We start from the raw sequence: 20,011 nt of genomic DNA, 5'->3' as shown, positions 1-20,011 counted from the left end.
TAGAAAATTCCTCAGAGTCTCATTCATGAAATGCATATCCACAGGACTGACACACGGACTGGTTCAGAAGTGATCCAGAAAATAGTGAAACAAACCACAGACATAATCCCAGACTACCCACATAAATGCAGTAGCATGAGAAGGTACTTGAAAGAGGGGAGCCTGGATTTAATCCTATGATCTTCAGCTGAGGCTTTCATTGCCCGGCTGGGTTGCTTCGAACAGGCTACATCGGGCTTGAATATCTGTATTCACATTTTCAGGCAGACAATAACTATCACTGGAGTATTGTGGGAACTCACTCCCCTATCACATTCCTTCCCTCACTCTTATCTCCATAGCTCAAAAATGCTAAAACTATAAACTATGATTCAGCGTTCAAAACTTCTGTGGTCCTGTCATAATAACAGAGGGCCAGACACTAGGGGCAAGACAGAAAATCCAATTAATCCTTCCCCCATGGGCAAACAACCTTATCAGATATTTTCCTTTAGCCCTAGCAGAAGTTTTGCATGAGAGATCCCACCTGTCATTTTTTCGTATGTTTCAGGACAAAATCTCTGAGGCAGCATTTTTATTTTAACTTGGAGGTAAGTTTTATTAAAAATGTCTGTTATGACCAGCTGGTGTCAAACCTCTGGTTTGCTAACTAGACATCAACTGAAGAGGCTGCCTTTCCCTCTGTTTCATGAAAATGAGCGTGGTGAACTATTAATAACAACTTCTAAAGCCAGTTGGCCATGGATCAGGTGGACCACGGAAGGACAAAAAATCCTGGGGGAGACAGAAGAGAGGAGGGGACAAAGGAAAGCCTCTCCTTATATATTCCTGCACTAAATGCATTCTTTCCCCCATCCCAGGTTAATTCCTCCTGTAAAACCGGATCACACAAAGACAGAACTCAGATTATATTCTGGTTTTCTTTTTTTTTTTTCCATCTTTTATTTTAGGTTCGGAGGTCCATGTATGATTTGTTGTATGGGTAAATTGCATGTCATGAAGGTTTGGTGTAGAGGTTATTTCATCACCCAGGTAACAAGTATAGTGCCCAATGGGTGGTTTTTCAATCCTTACCCTCCTCCCACCCTCCAATCTCAAGTAGGCCCCAGCGTCTATTGTTCTTATACACCCGAAGGAAGATAAATTGTTTTATCATAAAGTCACATGCACGCGTATGTTCATTGCAGCACTATTCACAATAACAAAGACATGAAATCAACCTAAATGCCCATCCATGGGCAGACTGGATAAAGAAAATGTGGTACAAATACACCATGGTATACTACACAGCCACAAAAAAAAGAAGGAAATCATTTCCTTTGTAGCGACATGGATGGAGCTGGAAGCCATTATCCTAAGCAAATTAATGCAGTAACAGAAAACCAAATACTGCACGTTCTCGCTTATAAGTGGGAGCTAAACATTGAGTACACATGGATTTTCTGATTTTCCTGTTATTGTATTTGTTATATTAGCATAACAAATGTTATCAAATACCAACAATGAGTCAGATGCAACATTGTCCAAAAAAGAGCTGGGTTCTCTCACACTCGGAGGTTGTCACTGCAGAGCAGGTACATCAGTCCCTGGGAACTGCACCATCACCCCGCACTGAGTGGCCGGGTCCCGAGTGTGGAATGCAGCTGCCCTACCCCAAAGGAGATGATTCTCATCTCTCAAAACTTAGATCTTGAATGTGAACTGCCATTCCCCTGCCACCCACCCTGGGCAAGGGACCCTCAGGATTTGTCATGTCAGACCACCAGGCATGTGATTTATTTAGCTGGCCATCTTTGGTTGGCATTCTGACACTTCCTCCACAGTAAGAAGCCCCTCTTACTTCTGAGGGGCTCTCAGGTGAGGCTGGCAGAATTCTGGAATTCACAAGCAAGGTGGCTAACCCTGAACGCATCATGTTTCTCCTGCACCTGATCCTTTTCCTCTATCCTACCCTCAGTCAATTGCACCATCCCCATGTAGTCAGAGAAGCCAGCAAGTGAGACTCATCCTGAAATCCTCATCCTTACCTTGAATTTCTCTCACCAGCTCTCACCAGGCCTCAGGCTCCCTGCCTGTGGCCTCACCTGCCTCTAACCTGCACCCAGCTGCCCAGCACAAGTCTGACAATATGACCTTCCACCTTGCTGAGACCAATAGTGGCCCCTTGAGGCCTTCAGGAGAAAGCTCTTTGGCTTGGCACACAGACTCCTCATGTGGGACCCAGCACCTGGCAACTCGATGCCTCCTCTCTGACCTGCCCCACATGGCCACCCACTCACACCAACCTCATCACAAGTCCCTGTGCAACAGCTGGCACTGTTCCTTTCACTAGGCCAGCCCCTCTCCACACCACTACCACTTACCTATAGGAATGTGAGCTCCCGACGGCAAGGGGTTGGTGGGGGGAGGGTTGGGTTTTTTTTGTTCATTGCTGAATTTCCTACACCTAGAACATTTCTAGGTACTTATTAGCGAAATCTAATTAATATTATAGAGAGAAAGAAGAATGAATGAATGAATGGTTATTCAAGACCCAGATTACGTATCATTTTTCTCTTGGGAGCATTTCTTGATTCATCTTATTAATCTCAACAACCAAATCTGTTGCCCTTCGCTTGCACATCTCTTTCTGCCCACATCAGCAGTGGGCGCCTGTCTCATGGCATCTGTCGCTCTGTGCTAAGGCAGCTCCCACGTGTCTACAGCACTGAGTGACGAATGAGCCTCTTGGGAGCAGAACCGTCTTATGCTTGTGCTCGTGCTCTCTCCAACCCCCACCCATTCCTTCTTCTCCTACATATCTGACACCAACAACCAGGTGCCCAGCCCTGTATCCTGCGTGTCACAGACATCCCTACAGGCCCATCATTAATGCACAGTGATGAACACATAATAGACTGTCCACACATTTCAGGCCATTCCACGTTCACACCTAGATAAGGAAACTTTTGCCCTAGCTAATCACAGCCTGACTTCCAAGGGCAGGTCCAAATGCACGCCATCCATTTGGCTCTGTGCTGCAAACCTGACTAGGGACAGTGATTAAACCTTTCTGACCTAAAAAATTGAAAGCCTTTTCATTGCATACACAGCAAATAAGGTACAAATTACAACATGCAGGTACAGTAGCATGATGCAACATGATACACATTATGTTTCATATCTAATACGTTTTGTTTATTCAAATGACACCCAGAGGATTTATGTAAGGAGAAGTGAGACAAAGAGACCAATAAGCACAGTGTGAAATAAACTGCTGAGGTATGGGACAGAAAAATCAAACACATTTTCTCTGAAAGATTTCCAAATCTAATTCCTGTCAACTATGTTTCTCCTTTTTTGTGCCTGAATGAATGAAACAGGATTGAGGGGATTCTGGAGATCACCTCATTTGAGGTGACAAAAAACATCGCCGCATTCCAGCTGAAAGAAGGATGCTTCTTTACCTGGCCATTTCTCATGGCTCCAGGGAATATTTAGAGATTATCTCTTCCCTTGCTATAGGGACCCTGACTACCAGTGCTGCAAATAAATCAGCCTGAGATGGCAAGAATAGTGCATTCACCCAAAAGTTAGCCGTTAAAAATCGCTATGCCCATATTTACTCTGTCTAGCTAATCTGTGCCCGCAAAGCCTGAAAGAAGAGCCAAGTCCTCCTGTGGCTGCTGTGCCCTGGGCCCACAGCAGGGAGGAGTGGAGACGGGCTGGCAAGCCTGGGCGCAGACCCTGAGTCTCTACCGACCAAGCATGTGACCTCAAGCAAGTTCCTTTATGCTCCTGAGTCTCAGATGCTCATCAATGAAGCAGAGTGGAAAATCAGACCTGTGCAGGCTGTTGTAAGGGCTAGCTGTGAACTTGCAAGGACATGGCACACAGTGAATGAGAGTGATGATTATTGTCATGTTCTTGTTTCAAAATTTCTGGGTGTTCAGAAGCCTCGTGTGATGAGAACATTTTCACTGGCTCTGGAAACTTTGACTGATCAGCATAGTTTCCAGAATGAGACACGAAATGGGCACTAGTTAGTGTCACCTGCCCCAGTGCATGGTGAAGGAAGAGGAAGTGCTCGTCTTGAAGCGGGACCCTGGCTGGGAGTGTGGATGGGTTGAATTATGTCCCCCCGTCCATAAAAGGTCTGTTGGAGTCCTTAACCCCCAGGACCTCAGAATGGGAACTTATTTGGGGATAGGGTCTTTACAGAGGTAATCAGAGTTCAAATGGGATCATCAGAGTGGACCCTAATCCAATATGACTGGGTTCTAATAAAAAGGAGGAATTTGGACACTAATACAGACCCAGAGGGAAGACCATGAGAAGAGACAGAGGGAGAAGACGGCCACCTACAAGCCAAGGAGAGAAGCCTGGAACAGATCCTTCCCTAGAGCTCTGCAATCTTGCCAATGCCTTGGTCTCAGACTTCTAACCTCCACGACAGTGCAACAATGCGTGTCTGTTCTTTAAGCCACCTGGTTTGTGGTCTTTGGTTATGGCAGCTCAAGCAGACCAATGCAGAGGCCCTGTTGCCAGGGAAAGTCCACTCTTGGTGACTGCGGTGCCCTGCAGTAGAGACCAAAGTATCTCTCTTCTCTTGCCCACAGCATGGTGTTGAAACCATCCCTATAAACTTTTTTTAAATAAAATTCGTCAGGGAAGAAAGAGAGGGGAGAAAGGAAAATAAACCCAGCTTGCAGCACACTCAGCGTTAATCATGAGGCCAGCCTGGGCTCCAACCCCTTCCTCAGAGTTGTTTGCTGCCTACTGTCTTGGAATCACATAGACCCTAGATCACAGTTCCCCTTAACTGCTCTATTGATAACACCCTGAACATCATGAAACGTTAAGTTTTTCCTATGAGATATTCCTTCAGGTCCTGCATTCTGAGGGAACGGCTGACTCAGCTGGTCTGAGGGATCCCTTAGGAGCTGACCCACTCAAGAATACAGTTTCCACATCCCGATGATTTCATCCCCCCACCTTGCCTTGCTCTCCATGATCCCCTTAAAAACTCCAGCCCAGAACAACTTGGGAAGACGGATTGGAGGGTCTCCTCCCCTCTCTACTTGGTGCCCACTGACCTTTAACTCTTTTTCTGCTGCAAATCCTGCTGTCTCCATGTAATGGGTCTATTACTGTGCAGTGGGCATACGAACCTGTCGGTCCTATAACAGTGTTATCATCTCTGCCCTACAAGTAAACACATGCCTAAGAAGCTTTAACTTGAAATAAAATCAAGAGCAAAAATTTTTTAAGTATTCAAACTTTAATTTGAATAACTGCTCTCAAACTAAGAAATAACAAAATGAGACATTCTTCTCACTACTCTCAACCCAGGTGACATTTCCTCATTGCCTTAGTCTGGTTTTTATTGCTATAACAGAATACCTGAAGCTGAGTAATTTATAAAGAAAAGGAATTTATTTCCTATAGTTACAGAGATTGAAAAGTCCAAGGTCGAGGGGCAGCATCTGGTGAGAGCCTTCTTGCTGTTGGGGACACTGTAGAGTCTCAAGGTAGCACATGGTGAGAGGGCTGAGCATGCTAATATACTACATGCAGGTCTCTCTTCCTATTATAAAGCCACCAGTCCCACTTACAGGATAACCCATTAGCTCATTATTTCATGAACAGATTAATCCACTCATAAAAGCAAAGCACTCATGATCCAACCACCTCTTAAAGGCCCCAGCTCTCAACACTGCCACATTGGGGATTAAATTTCAACATGAGTTTTGGAAGGCACAAACATTCAAACCATAGTACTCACCCATGTTGCTATAATGACTCTCCAGTTTGCATGTCCACTGGGACTTCACTCTGAGTCCAGACCTCTGTATCTAATTGCTTCCTTGATTCCCACTTGGACATCGCCAATGCACCTCAAATTATGTACTCTTAATGTACTAGAATTATGATCCACACCTCCCTATCTCTGATCCATCTCCAGAGTTCAAACACTACCATCTAACCAATCATAGACCACCCATCTGTTTCCTGCCTATGTCTTGAACAGGATCATTCTTGTCACCTCTCCCCTCCCCTGCCCACCATGCCCCCCACCCAAAACATTCCCTGAGCCCATCAGACATTTCCCCACCCATCTCTCCTGGGTCCATGTACTTCTTTCCATCCTGGCCTTTCCCTGTCTACTGCTTGCCTGACCTACCATCACAGCCCCCACAGGTCCTTCCAGGCACTCCTGCCTCTTTAGCCCATTCTGCTCACAGGAGGCCATATGGTCTTTGAAAAGCACAAATCTGATCACATCACTGGCTATAGCAAACCTTTCAAGGGAGCTCTCATGCATTGCTGGTGGGAGTACAAATTGAAATGGCCACTTTGTAAAACTGCTTGGCAGGATCCATTAGTGCTGAACATATGTATACCTTAAGTCCCAGAAACTCCACTCTTAGAAAAACACCGAAGATCAGGTGAAATAGAATCAACAAGTAGCTCATAGTACAGTCTGAGCATCCCTAATCTCAAAATCTGAAACGTTCCAAAGTTTGAAACTTTTTGAACACTGACATGACGCTCAAAGGAAATGCTAATTGGAGCATTTCACGTTTCAGATTTTCAGATTAGGAATGCTGAACAAGTAAGTATCCTATAAATATTTCAAAATCTGAAGAAAAAAAAAATCGGAAACACTCCTGATCCCAAGCATTTCAGATAAGGGATACTCAACCTGTAGTACTGTTCCAAACAGCCAAACACTACCCAAATGTCCACAACAGCAAAACTGATAATTAAATCATGTTCTATTCACACAGTGATTTATGGCTATAAGTAGCAATCTGGATGAGTCTCATGTTGTTGAGTGAAAGAAGCCAGGCACAGAGAATAAATATGGTATGACTCCCTTTATATAAAGTTTCTAAATGGTCAAAATTAACCTAGTGTTGTTACCAGTCAGGATAGGGTTGCCTTTGGAACGTGCTGAAGACTTGGAAGGGCTAAGGGTGACTTTTGGGGGGTTAATAATGTTCTGCTTGTTGATTTGGTACTGGTTGCATGATGTGTTCACAATGAAATTCACCCAGCTCACCCCTATGGGTACTTTCTTGCACGCATATTACACTCCAGTAAAAAAGGCATTTAAAAAAATGACAATGACATTGACAACTTTCCATTGCCCTTTATATAAAGATGAAAGTCCTTCACTTGCTTCAAGAACCTGCTTAGTCTGGTTCCTGCCTGTGTCTTGAACCCAGGGCTACCCCTCTCAGCTCCCCATCTCTGCTGACCTCACTGGTCTTTTCTCCATCCCTTGAAGCCAGCAACCCCTGTGGCCTTGCAGTCTTTGCACAGGTTGCTTGTTCAGATGGTCTGGTGCTCTTTTCTCCCCATCTGTTACTACTGTCCCTCAGATCTGAACTTGTCACTTCCTCAGGGCGGTCTCTCTGTGCCCTGCCCCTAGCCTGGTCAGGTGCCCCATTTCACACTCTTGTACCTTCCTTCATGTCACTTGTCACAATTTATAATTGCCTGTCTGTGTCTTTGTTTTAAGTTTTCCTCTCCAACTAGACTATGGGCCATGCAGTCAGAGTGCCTATCTGTCTTGTTCATCACTGTATCTGCAGCACCAAGCCCAGCACCTGCCTGATAGAATATGCTTAATAAATATTAATAAAAGAATGAACTGTTTTAAGGTATCAGTGTCATTTCTTTGCATCAGACATTTCAAAAGACTATTTTCTGAAGTTAAGAAGTTTGATTCTTAATGTTTAATTCCTTTCTGCTGCAATTTGAGTTCATGTATCTTCATCTTGCCCTCAGTGAATATGAATTGAGATACTTACCACTCAACTTCCATTTACCATGCACTCATTTTATATCTTTGAATTTAGCTATTAAGTCATTTTTTATTTTCATCTGTTCAGTCGAAATAAGCTGATTCCATGCACATCAGTCATGCATTCCTATTCTTCAGTTGTGTTTTTTGTTTTAAATGTAAACGCAACCATGCAAAGTTACATGGAGGAAAAAAACTGATCTGAACATATATGTTCCACCAATAGGCTGATAGTGGGCAGCTGTACCATACAATCTCATAGAGTGTACCTAAAATAACATTAATACCTAACATCCACTGAACACCAATGGGAAGAGGAACCAGAAACTCATGGTACTCAAGTATTGCGTTGAAAGCTGGTTAGTAAGAACCAGAAGTAGGACTTGAATGCAAGCAGCCTAACTTGAGTACCTTAACCTTTACTTGGTGGGATTACATGAATACTTATTTTTTCCCTCTGCCAACAAGATAAAAATACAAAATTCTGGATGCGTGTATCTTGACTTTTCTTTAAACAGTAAAGGAGGTAAGTTATAGTCCCATTGTACATTGAATTTAGCCATTACACTTACATTGATTCACTAGTACAACATGACCTTTTTCTCTTGGTGCTCAAAACCGTAACAGTGCTTGTCAATAACCTATGTCAGGAATATACGACAAAGATGTCTGTGAACATCCAGTAAATTTTCCTGGCTGTACAAGGTTGGCCTCTGCAGTAAGAAGGTGGGCTCATGTGAGCCACCCCTGAGAATGGTAGGTGTCACAGAGCTCTTGATAAGAAATGGGTCCTCATATTAAACTAAATCTTCCCCTTCTAATTTTTAGTTCTTTACTTGTTGGGGAGATTTCCTTGTGACTGCTGACTTGACCCATTGATCATGTAACCCCAGTCTGCTCTCCGCTCTCCGCTCTCCCTCCAGAGTGGCCCTTTGGATGGCTATGATATCAGTACTCTTCTGTGGCTCCCACCAGGCCTGTCTCCACCCAGGTGGAACCATTTAGCAGTGGGCACCCTGTACACACCCTGCCCATTACCCTAAGCCTTTGCTTTACCATTAACAATGAGGGTGGGAGGCAAACAAAGAAAGGTGGGAGGGACAAAGTAAATCCACACACCTGTCACTGAGGCAGCAGCAGAAAAGAATCAGTCATGATTACTCCAGCTGTAGCCTGCCCACCTCTGTTTTGGCTTCAGAGACAGCCTGCTATGGCCCCTGAAAACCATAAACCCTCTTGAAACTCATTTGCTGCACTGAATTCTAGGATTCAGGAATGCTAAAACGTGTGGAGTGTTCAGACACAAAGCTTTAAAACCCAGATTGCAACTATCACAGGTCAGTGACAATTACACCATGTCTACAAAAGGCAAGCTTGCTCTGTAGGCTGCAGCCACTGTTGCTACATGTTGCTAGGAACTTAAGATGTTAAAAGACATATGAGATGGGAAGGTGTATTAAGCCATCCTTGCATTGCTATAAAGAAATACATGAGGCTGGGTAATGTATTAAAAAGAGAGGTTTAATTGGTTTATTGTTCTGCAGGCTTTACAGTCAGCATGAGGCTGGCATTTCCTTGGCTTCTGGGGAGGCCTCAGGAAGCTTACATTCATGGCAGAAGGCAAAAAGAGGCCAGGCACATCACATGACAAAAGCAGGAGCAAGAGAGCAAGGGGGGAGGTGCCACACACTGTTAAATGACTAGATCTCATGAGAACTCACTATCATGAGGACAGTACAATGCAGGGGGGGATAGTGCTAAACTATTCACGAAGGATCCACCCTCATGATCCAACCACTTCCCCCCAGGTCCCTACCTCCAACACTGAAGATTATATTTCAACATGAGATTTCGGCAGGGACACACATCCCAAGTATATCAGAGGGGGTCCTTCAGAGTGTCCTTGCTGTATATTTGGGGCTCTCGGGCCTTTTCAGCCCACATTTATCAGTCATTTCCAAATAGAAACTAGTTCAAGAGCATTCCTAGGAAGCTGAGTTAATGGGCTACACCATGGCCCCATTAGCCAACGTGTCCTCGCCATTCACATACCTTCTGGTACAGTTTGCTTTATGCTTTTTCCCACTTTTGTCCTCTTTATTTGTGGCCCCAATTCCCAAGCCAAACTGTGTGGGGGAATTGTGAATGATCTAAGTTGTCCATTATAGACCTTAGGAGAAAGTTGGAAGGAAGGAGAAGAGCAAAGCCAAGCCACACCTGCTGTCACCAGACAGGAGAGTGAAAATGACCATGGAGCCTTGTACCTGGTAATTCAGAGGGAGTACAGTTTAGTTCCTTCAAACTAATATGTTTAAATAATGATAGACCTAGATGTGTTAGAGGGAAATTTATAGATCATCTCAACTCTTTTTCTCATTTACAGATGAGAAAACAGTGAGGTCAAGGCCAGGGAAGTGAATTGCCCAAGTACCCAAGGGGTGGTCAATACTGCTCATGATTTCAAACCTTGGTAGGCAGCTGGCCATCCTTACAGCAGCAGACATTGCCAGAGCGCCCAGGCAGCAGGATGAGGAGTCCCTGGCTGTCTAACACTCGGCTGACAAGTGGCCTTCACTCACCAGGGCCGGGGGCTGGTGGCTCATGTCCCCTTACTCAGCTGACAGGTGGCCTTCACTCACCAGAGCCGGGGGCTGGTGGCTCACATCCCCACAGGTTCAGCTGCAGAGTCTTCTCCTCTCCCTATCACTGACCATAGCATCCTGGATCATCTACTCCAAACATTACAGCTTAATAAAAATTCAGCTTGCCACAGACAGGGCAGATTTTACAAAGATAGAGATTGATTTTTCTATCAATGTTGATATCCATGGGTTAGACAAGTGAGAGGACAGCATAAGGTTGGTAGAGAACCAGATGGCCACATCCTGATGATGCTCTGCCTGGATCCTGAGGGCTTACGATGTCTCCACCCTAGTTTCTGAAGGAGATTGTTTTCATGTCTTCATTGGTATCTCACTTAATGCTATGGTATTCTTTTTTTTTTTTTTTTTGAGATGGAGTCTCGCTCTGTCACCCAGGCTGGAGCTGGAGTGTAGCGGCGCGATCTCGGCTCACTGCAAGCTCCACCTCCCCAGTTCACGCCATTCTCCTGCCTCAGCCTCCCGAGTAGCTGGGATTACAGGCACCCGCCACCACGCCTGGCTAATTTTTTGTATTTTTGGTAGAGACGGGGTTTCACCATGTTAGCCAGGATGGTCTCGATCTCCTGACCTCGTGATCCGCCCACCTCGGCCTCCCAAAGTGCTGGGATTACAGGCGTGAGCCACCACGCACAGCCTGGTATTCTTAATAATTCAAATGGTTAATACAGGGTTAAATTGTTTTATCGTTTTGAAGCACAGGACTATGAAAACAAGTGTTTTTGAATGGAAGGGACAAAAATCAATGAGAGTGAGTTAGGAAGTCTTTGGCCACGTCATGTGTTTGAACATCACTATTTAAGAATATTGGCTGGGCGCGGTGGCTCACGCCTATAATCTCAGCATTTTGAGAGGCCGAGGTGGGCAGATCAGGAGGTCAAGAGATCGAGACCATCCTGGCCAACATGGTGAAACCCCATCTCTACTAAAAAATAAAAATAAAATAGTTGGGCGTGGTGGTGTGCGCCTGTAGTCCCAGCTACTCGGGGGACTGAGGCAGGAGAACCGCTTGAACCCAGGAGGCAGAGGTTTCAGTGAGCCAAGAACATGCCACTGCACTCCAGCCTGGTGACAGAGTGAGACTTTTTCTCAAAAATAAAAAATAAAAGATTATTTAAGGCCAGATGCGGTAGCTCACACCTGTAATCCCAGCACTTTGGGAGGCCAACAGGCAGGTGGATCACCTAAGGTTAGGAGTTCAAGACAAGCCTGGCCAACATAGTGAAACTCCATCTCTACTAAAAATAAAAAAAATAGCTGGGCATGGTGGTGCATGCCTGTAGTCCCAGCTACTCGGAGGCTGAGGCAGGAGAGTTGCTTGAACCTGGGAGGCAGAGGTTGCAGTGAGCCAAGATCACACCACTGCACTTCAGCCTTCAGCCTGGGCAATAGAGCAAGACTCTGTCTCAAAAAAAAAAAATTATTTAAGATGCCCTCTTCCAATGATAGAAGTCATAATTTGGGGATTCCAATTACATTTTCCACACAGAACCCCTCTGACAACTTTCTCTTCTTAGAGTCAGTCTCCCATGGCAGTGAAGATCCATGTCTTTTGCAGTTCCTTGGCTCTGTGGGAATGATCTAATTATGAGGTTGAACCCATTTTCCTTGACAGCTGGAAATTTGTCATCTGCATTTTCCTTAAGGATATTCCTAACCTGCCTTCTCATTAGTAAACTTGTCCTTACAATTCCTAAACCCTCCCAACTCATTTCCTCCTGTGAGTGCACCACCAGATTTTATAAGTACTCTATTCACTTTGGTTTTCAAATCACTAATTGGTCCCTTGTATAAGACCCAATGCTATGGAATGCAGGGGAGGGACACAGGAAGGGGCGCTAGTCAAAGGACATCATAGAAAGGGGCTGAAACACAAGTCTTTTGACTGCTATCAGGCTGAAGTCCGCTTTGCTTCTGATCTGCAGCCCTACTATAAATCGTTGACCTCTTCTTGGCTTTGAAATGGAGATTAGTAGCCTCGCATGATCCTCTTGTGCCTCTCTTACCAGGGCACTGATGGGAAAGACTCCCAAATCTTTCATAGTGACTCAATATCAGATAATGGGTTTGTTCTTCCCAAGGTCTCCTTAACATGGCCACTTTACAGCGGAAGTTCTTGTCGGAAATCTGAGTGCAGAGTCGGTGCTTGTGAGATTAGGCCCTGGAGGTGAAGGCCCTTGCAGGGCTGCACAGAAAGGACATCAGGCCTCCCACCATCTTCTTCCACAGCAATGTCTTCTTCATGGAATAGACAAACTCCTGACGGATGCCTGGAATACATCTTTATATGCGGCAGTGGGAAGCTACATGCAACCGGAGATTATTTCAGAATGTAAAAGGAAAAATTAAAACTGAAAGTGTATGTCAAAGCCAATTTCTTAAATAATTGCTTATCTGGGGTAAAAGGAACCTACCTCTGAAATATGCACTTATCTTGAAAACAGGCAGGCACCCCAACAATAGATCATGTATGGAAAACGAGTTGGGTGGATGAGTAATTTAATGAGAATTTTCTTCAACTGGTTTCCAAAGCATTGTGAAGACTGTGTGCCTGTCATCTGGATTGGTTTAAAATAAAACTCAGTTGATTTTTTTTTTTTTTAAGAACAGATGGAAAGAGGGACACAAAGGCAAACAGTATGCAAACAACAGCAGAATTTCAAACAGGAGTGGGTAAAGAAATGGAAAATAAACAGAAGTCTAGGAAACAGCTACAACTTCAGCCCTAGAAAGGCATTTTCCAATCTATGATGTAGACACTTTAAAGCTGAATCATCTCTGTGACTCCATCTGCAGCCAAAGCATCAGACTGTGGAGTCTTTTAGGGACCTAGAGAGTGCAGGTATCACTAGATCAGGGTCAAACTTTCAGGAGCATTTGGTTTCATTAAATCAATAAAAGGAGTTAGGAGTAATAAGAAAGTTTTCAAGCAAATGGAGAGAAATAACCTTACAAAAGAACCACATGACACATACCTTTTTTTTCATTACTAAGATGGGAGATTAAAAAAACAAAGAATGAAAGAAAGCCAATGTTGAAGAGACTGAAGTACTTACATAATTCAATAGGGTAAGTGATCAAGTACTAAAGTGAAAGTTCTCATTTTTGAGATATAGGTATTGATCTGCTCACACAATCACATCCCCCCGCCTTGCATGCATCAGGCTGTCTTCACGCTGTTCACCGACTGAAGGCTTCCTGCCACTGCCCACAGAACTGTCCCAGTGCACGGCTGAGGGCCTCTGCCTGGCAGAGTCCCCAAGAGAAAGCCAGAGGAAGTCCAGGTGTCCGCTGTGGTACACAGATGGGACTCTCCAGTCTCTGAAGGTGAATCTAGCGCACACAGTCCATGGCTCTCCTTTGAATTATGACAGGTGAGACACAGACCAGAAAGAGTTGTTGGGAAATGTCACATGCAGGATCTGGCCAGGGTGCCACCAAGCTGCCCTGGAAACAATTCAGAGCTGGTCTCACCACCCCTGACCCCACATGCCACACATATCACACGCATGCACCCCAAAGGCAAATTCAAACATTATAGAGACCCAGAGACTGCTGGAAAATCACACTCTCCACAGTCAGGCACACATGAGAGGCCGCAATTTAGGGTGGGCTGACTTCCTTTAAGACAGAAGACAAAGAGGCGGAGATTAACACATGGTTGGCTAACTATGGTAGAGCCTGCTAAGAGGGTTGTCTATATTTGAACTTCAGGAATAAAAGCCACCAGCTACAGATCGTTTGAATTCAGCTGCACTTCCACATCAATGACACAATTCTAGTCAAAGAGAGAACCCACTTAGCACTATGGGCAGAAGAGTGTGCGGCTGTGTTCACTGTTGGTGCCATCCAAGGAAATGTATTAATTAAAGTAAGGATAATTGTGATTCTTCCCCAAACCACCTCCCTATCCTTCTCCCTCTGCCCAGAGTGGGTCCCTTCCCCAGAACCTTCTATTCTCTCTTCCCACATTAGGTGCTGCCCTCAGAACCTGCCTACACTCTGAGGAGAGAATGGAGACTAATAGGCAATGCTCTGCAAAGTATATATGCATTTATAGCCTAGTCCAAAAGGAGTCTGTGACTCTAGACTTTCCAGCACCAACCAACAAGAAAGGGAACATCACAAGGCCCCGGACTTGCTGCATCAATGACTGCAGTCAGCTTTGAGGCTCCTTTGAGAAGTAGAGACCCGCACACAGTATCTGCCCCATTCCACACAGGTCCAGCCCCCACCACATCCCCAACAGTGCACCCCCAATAGCTGTAAGAAGAAAAATGCTGGGTACATATTACAAAACTGAGATTCCCATTTATTCTCAGAAAGTGCATTACTAGAGCAAAATTAAAGTCATGATCGTTCGAAAATCAGATAAGTTTGAAGAAAATATTTATTCTTTAAAATATAATCTAAATTAGTTTTTAAATTAAGTCATTTCACCAGGCATATCTCAGTTTGTGGAGGAAATGACAACAGCATAATAATTTTGGAAGGAAAAACTAATGGCTAATCTCTAAAAACAGAGTTTGTAATAGGTTAATAGGCTGGCAATAGTGAAGATATGTCTATCATTCTCGTTTGTCTTCTTGACCATGTTTTGAGGGCTTTTTGGGGGGCTGTCAATCTCCCAAGCCCCAAACATGCCACAGTTCGTGCTGCACTGATCAAGCTGAAGCCTTATGGAAACTGAGGGAGCCACAGCTGGGCAGCACACCCTGGTCCAGCTGCCTTCCCACGACGAGCTCAGGATAACACCAACAGACAGCTCAGGCCACTCAGAGATGTAGGTCACAGAAGCCAGCACACGCTGGCCAACTACTTATCACAAGCTGCAAATCTATTACACTTGAGATCTTTGGATGCATTATAGGGAAAAGAGGGGAAGACAGGTATCTCTAATTAGAACCTTTTGCCTAGCTCATCTAAGAAACGACTTTAAATTGTAGTGGTCCATCACTGTTTTATTAATTGGATGCCCATGGGGCTCCATGCACTTATCACACTGGCCCTTATCTTACCTTCCTACTAAATAGAGCACATTGGCCTTTGCCTCTTGGTGTCCTGCCTGGGAGTGATGTTCCCGTATCAGGAGCTTCTCCTGATGATCCCAGGCAAAATGGTGGCCAAGTGTTCAAACCTCATCTTCTGAGCCTTCGTCACTCTCCCTTTCTTATATCCTGCCCCACCCTAAGAACTGACCTGTCTCTAGGACCCCCGTACCCTCAGATCTCCTATAACCACTGCTTACAGGCTCAAGTAGTGCCCCCAGAGGTAGTCCCTTTGCTAGCTTTTTCCTATTTAAAGTTCAGCTTTGTGTTCTGTTTTTCATACACGGGCTCTCCCCACGTCTAAAGGATAGTAGGAATTTTATCTAGAAAAAAATATGACTGCTGAATAAGGCAAGACCCCTCTCAGGAACCAAGGCCCAAACAATTTCATCTCAAGATCATCACAAAGAGACTCTGCTATGGTTTAGATACTTGGCCCCTCCAAAGCTAACGTTAAGATTTGCTCCCCAATGTTTAAGGTGGAGCCCAGTGGGCAGTGTTTGAGGCATAGGTGCAGGTCACCCTTGAACAGATTAATACTCTCCCTCAACGGTGAATGAATTCTCACTCTATTAGTTCCCCCAGAGAGCTTGTTGTTAAGGAAAGCCTGGCACCTCCTCCTCTTTCTTGCTTCCTCTCTGGCCAGAGATCACATGGCCAGAGAGGAAGCAAGAGAGAGAGGCCCTCACCAGATGCAGATGCCAGTGCCATGCTTCTTGTACAGCCTGCAGAACCATGAGCCAAATGAACTTCTTTTCTTTATAAATTCCCCAGCCACAATTATTCCATTATAGCAACACAAAATGGAGTAAGACGCTATTCATTAAGTGGAAATGGATCATCATAAAGGTCTTCATCCTTGTCATCTCTAACACAGGCTTGACTTGTATTTTTGTTGAGGGCCATTTTTACTTTTTGCACTTCACACTCAAGACAACCAGCAAGTCTGTTCCTGAGTTAAGTATCTGTAAAGACAAGAGAGACTCCCCGGTGGTTGTATATCTTTCAGGCATATTCTTCTCCCAAACCCGACCATCTGCTTCCTTCACCACTTTTCATTCACTCGTTCATTCATTCACTCATTCATTCAAGCAAGCTGATATGTTTGACATGCTGATATGTAGTCTGTGTCCCAGACTAAATGTCTTCAAGATCAGCACTCTCTATCAACCTTTGAAGCTTCTCATTATGGGTCCAGCAACGTGGCTTCTTCCTCGCATTTAGGGCAGCAGGGTGGGGGGCAGTACATACCCCTGCTCTTGTCCTGATTATTATTACCCCATGATTGCATTTCCCCATTGCTCCTCTCAAAAATGTATAACCGGTAACTCTTTTTTATTTTTTTTCCTTTTTAGAGACAGGGTCTTACTCGGTCACACAAGCTGGAGTGCAGTGGCACAATGACAGCACACTGAAGCCTCAAACTCCTGAGCTTGAGCAATCCGCCTGCCTTAGCCTCCTGAGTGACCAGGACTATGGTTGCTTACCATCATGCCCAGCTAAATATATATATATATATATATATATTAGAGATGGGGTCTTGCTATGTTGCCCAGCCTGGTCTTGAACTCCTAGCCTCAAGTGATCCCCGCGTCAGCCTCCCAAAGTGTTGGGATTATGGACGTGAGCCACTGCGCCTGGTTTGCTGACTCTTTCTAAAGGCCCTAGATTTCATTTCATGTTATCATCTTCTTCACCTCTCTCACAAAGAGAAAAAAAAATAAGGTTTGATTAGGCTGCCAGCTGTTTCGAGGATGCATAGTTAAAGGCTGGTCTAAGCACATCCCACCACTGGAAACTTCCATGACAATGGCCTTGAAGCTCAGTATTGCCTAGCAAAACCACTGGCAAACCCTTGAGAAGGAATAAAGAAAGAGATGAAAAAGAAAATAAAGGAAAACGATGAAAGAGGGAAAGAGGAGTTAAGGACAGAGTGGAAAAGGGGAGGGAAAATAGAGAAAATAAGGACTAAGAGTGAAAACTGGAGACAAGATAGGAAAGCAGAATCTCTTCCGATCTAAAAAGGGGAGAATGGAGGGTTTGGGGCAGGTGCTACCGAGCACTCTCCTTTGCCCACCTGAGAATGCCAGCCACATGCATGTGACTTCTTCTCAAAAACAGAAATAACTGTTGATTTTTTTATGCCTCTGAGTGGGAGTGTCCTCTGAGGTTTTGTTTTTCTTGTCCCCCAGCCAGCTAAGCAGGAGCTTTAAAACACACTCAATGCCAAAGCACACTTATTGCAATACAAATGGAAGATTAGCAGAGGAATGCTAAGGGGACAGTGGCAGCTTTTTTCTCTCCCTTGCGAATAGCCAGGTTTGAAGTGCTCTGCTCACCTTCTACAGATAGTCTTAACCAAGCTGATGATTCAGGCTTGGTGGATTAAAAAGACTGTGTCGTTTCATTAAGCCATACATAGTGCTCCAATTGTTTCCTAACCAGGGTTTCCAGTTCTTCAGTTTATAATCATTTGCAAGGACTTAAAACTTTTCTTTCTAAACAAATCTAACTGTATGGGAAGATCTATCAACAACAGGAGAGGAAAACTGCTGACTTATGGGTAACACGACAATAACATATGGGCCACAGGGCTGTGTGCCCAAGACTCATCTTTTTTTTTAAAGCTTGAAAATGAATTCCTCCTGTCCTGCACACTCAGGAGGGTTTACTAGCAGCCTAATTAATTAAGAGCATCTATGTATCTGATGGGGATGCTCCCATGGCTGGAACAGGCGCTCTCTGCTCCTCCTGGGTACCTCACTATTCCCTCTATTATTATTATTTTTTAAACACAGTTCCAAACCACTTTTTACAGCCTCCAGGGTCTAGCTACGGGAAACCTTCCACGAATCAGCCCCAGTTCTTCTATGCTGTCTATTCTCATCTGAAGCAAAAGAGGTACATCCGTTGCATGTTAAACAATTACTTTCTTTAAATCTTTCTCATTTCCGATCACATGGAATGGCAGTGTGATAGCTAACCAGACATGTGAATAAGTCATGGAAGATTTTTTTAAAGCAGATTTAAATAAAATATCCCTCATTATGGTGCTTAATTCCATCTACTGCTAAGAAGACAGCCATCTGGAGAATACCAGCAAGGTGGGTATTAAGGAGGCACGCACACCCCATAACGTAACACTGAAGCAGAGGTTTGACGCCAGGCCTCAAGAAGACTGGTGATGCTATCAAGAAGGAACGTAATTGTGTTGATTTATGTGTTATTTTTATTCTGTATTTTAAAGGCATGAAGACTAGCTATCCCGAGGTGATAAATGAGGTCTTAGAAATGGCATCTTTCTTTTGAAGTTTGTCCCACGAAGTTATACCCTCCTGCGGCAGAGGATGAGCAGACGGTAAGCTTTGCCACAGCGCCCTCTTGTGTTCAGAGAACCGCAATGACAACATTTCCTCGTATTAAGAAACTATCATGACTTTAATTACAGATTAATTATACCCTTTCGTCAAGGTTGAAAGAAGAATCCATACAAAGCACGACGACTAGAAAGTCGAAGACATGCTTTCTTTTCTTTTATTCTTTTTATTGTGACATCATGTCTCTTCAATGCCCTTTCAATTAATAGTAGTCGAGCGCTGGGGGCTGAAGTCAGACTCTCTGGGTTCAAATCACAGTGCTGTGTCCTGCAGGCTGTCCTCGGGCAAGTTGCTGACTTCTCTGTGTCCAGGACTCTGCATCACAGTACTTATATCCTAAGGTAGTAGCGAACATTAAATATTAAGGACTTCGAAAGTGCCTGGAGCCTTGTAATAAGTGTTAGCTGTTGGTCATTATCATTGATGTTATTTTTTTTAATAAATCAAAGAATTGTTACATTTCTGCTTGAAGTGACTTCAGAGATAATTAAATCCAAGTTTTTCATTTTGTAGATGAGAAATCTCTGGTCCAAAGGAGCAAAGTGAACTGCCTACAGTTGCCTAATTATTCAATGGCAGAGCTGAAACTGGAATTTAAATCTTCTGGTTCTCTAGGGCCCGGGTTTCTGTCTTTTCTGGAGAACAGCTCCCATAGGAAGCTCTTTTTGCTCTGCATGTGCAGGGGGTAGACTTGCAGGAACTTCATGCAGGGCCCTGGGGGGATGTGGGCCGCTATGGGAAAGGCACTGAGCCACACACACACACACCAGGCTCAGAGGTCTGGGCACAGGAGTAATGAGTTGAGTAATCCCTGTCCTTTTTTGCTATGACAATGAGATCGATAATCCAAGACTTACAGAACTGGATGATGTGAACTATAGTCTGCCTAGAAATATTGGTCTTAACCACTTTCAGGAAGACTAAAATGACCACACACATATACCAAAAAGTCTAATGCTTGTAAATCTGTTTTTAGAGTACCAGATTCCTAAGCTGCCATATCTTCTGAGATAATATCCAACTCCAAAGGCTGAGCTTCCAAGAGGGCCTTGTATGAATATGGAACTAAGAGGCACACTGGCTGCAGACCTGACTTCTCTCATGCACTGTTTCTGTTCATTTTCTTTTTAAAGA

The 20,011-nt window shown here is 44.3% G+C and overlaps 1 protein-coding gene across 5 annotated transcripts in view; it reads right to left on the bottom strand.

Moving 5' to 3' along the window:
* DISC1 (DISC1 scaffold protein) overlaps nucleotides 1-20,011 on the bottom strand; it is a 415,293-nt gene that overhangs the window by 155,429 nt on the left and 239,853 nt on the right. The window contains exon 10 of one of the 5 annotated variants that reach the window (XM_063707818.1): nucleotides 19,038-19,213. The exons of the other annotated variants lie outside the window; for them this stretch is intronic. Within the exon in view, the coding sequence (XP_063563888.1) occupies nucleotides 19,125-19,213 (89 nt within the window). The 3' untranslated portion in view covers nucleotides 19,038-19,124. Of the gene's footprint in view, nucleotides 1-19,037; nucleotides 19,214-20,011 lie in introns of those variants that run through there. 5 annotated transcript variants of the gene reach the window in all.

This window comes from Gorilla gorilla, chromosome 1 (genome assembly GCF_029281585.2).
Source record: "Gorilla gorilla gorilla isolate KB3781 chromosome 1, NHGRI_mGorGor1-v2.1_pri, whole genome shotgun sequence".
Taxonomy (NCBI): Eukaryota; Metazoa; Chordata; class Mammalia; order Primates; family Hominidae; genus Gorilla; species Gorilla gorilla.
The sequence above is the reverse complement of the archived record's forward strand: the minus strand, read 5'-3'. Positions and strand labels throughout refer to the sequence as shown.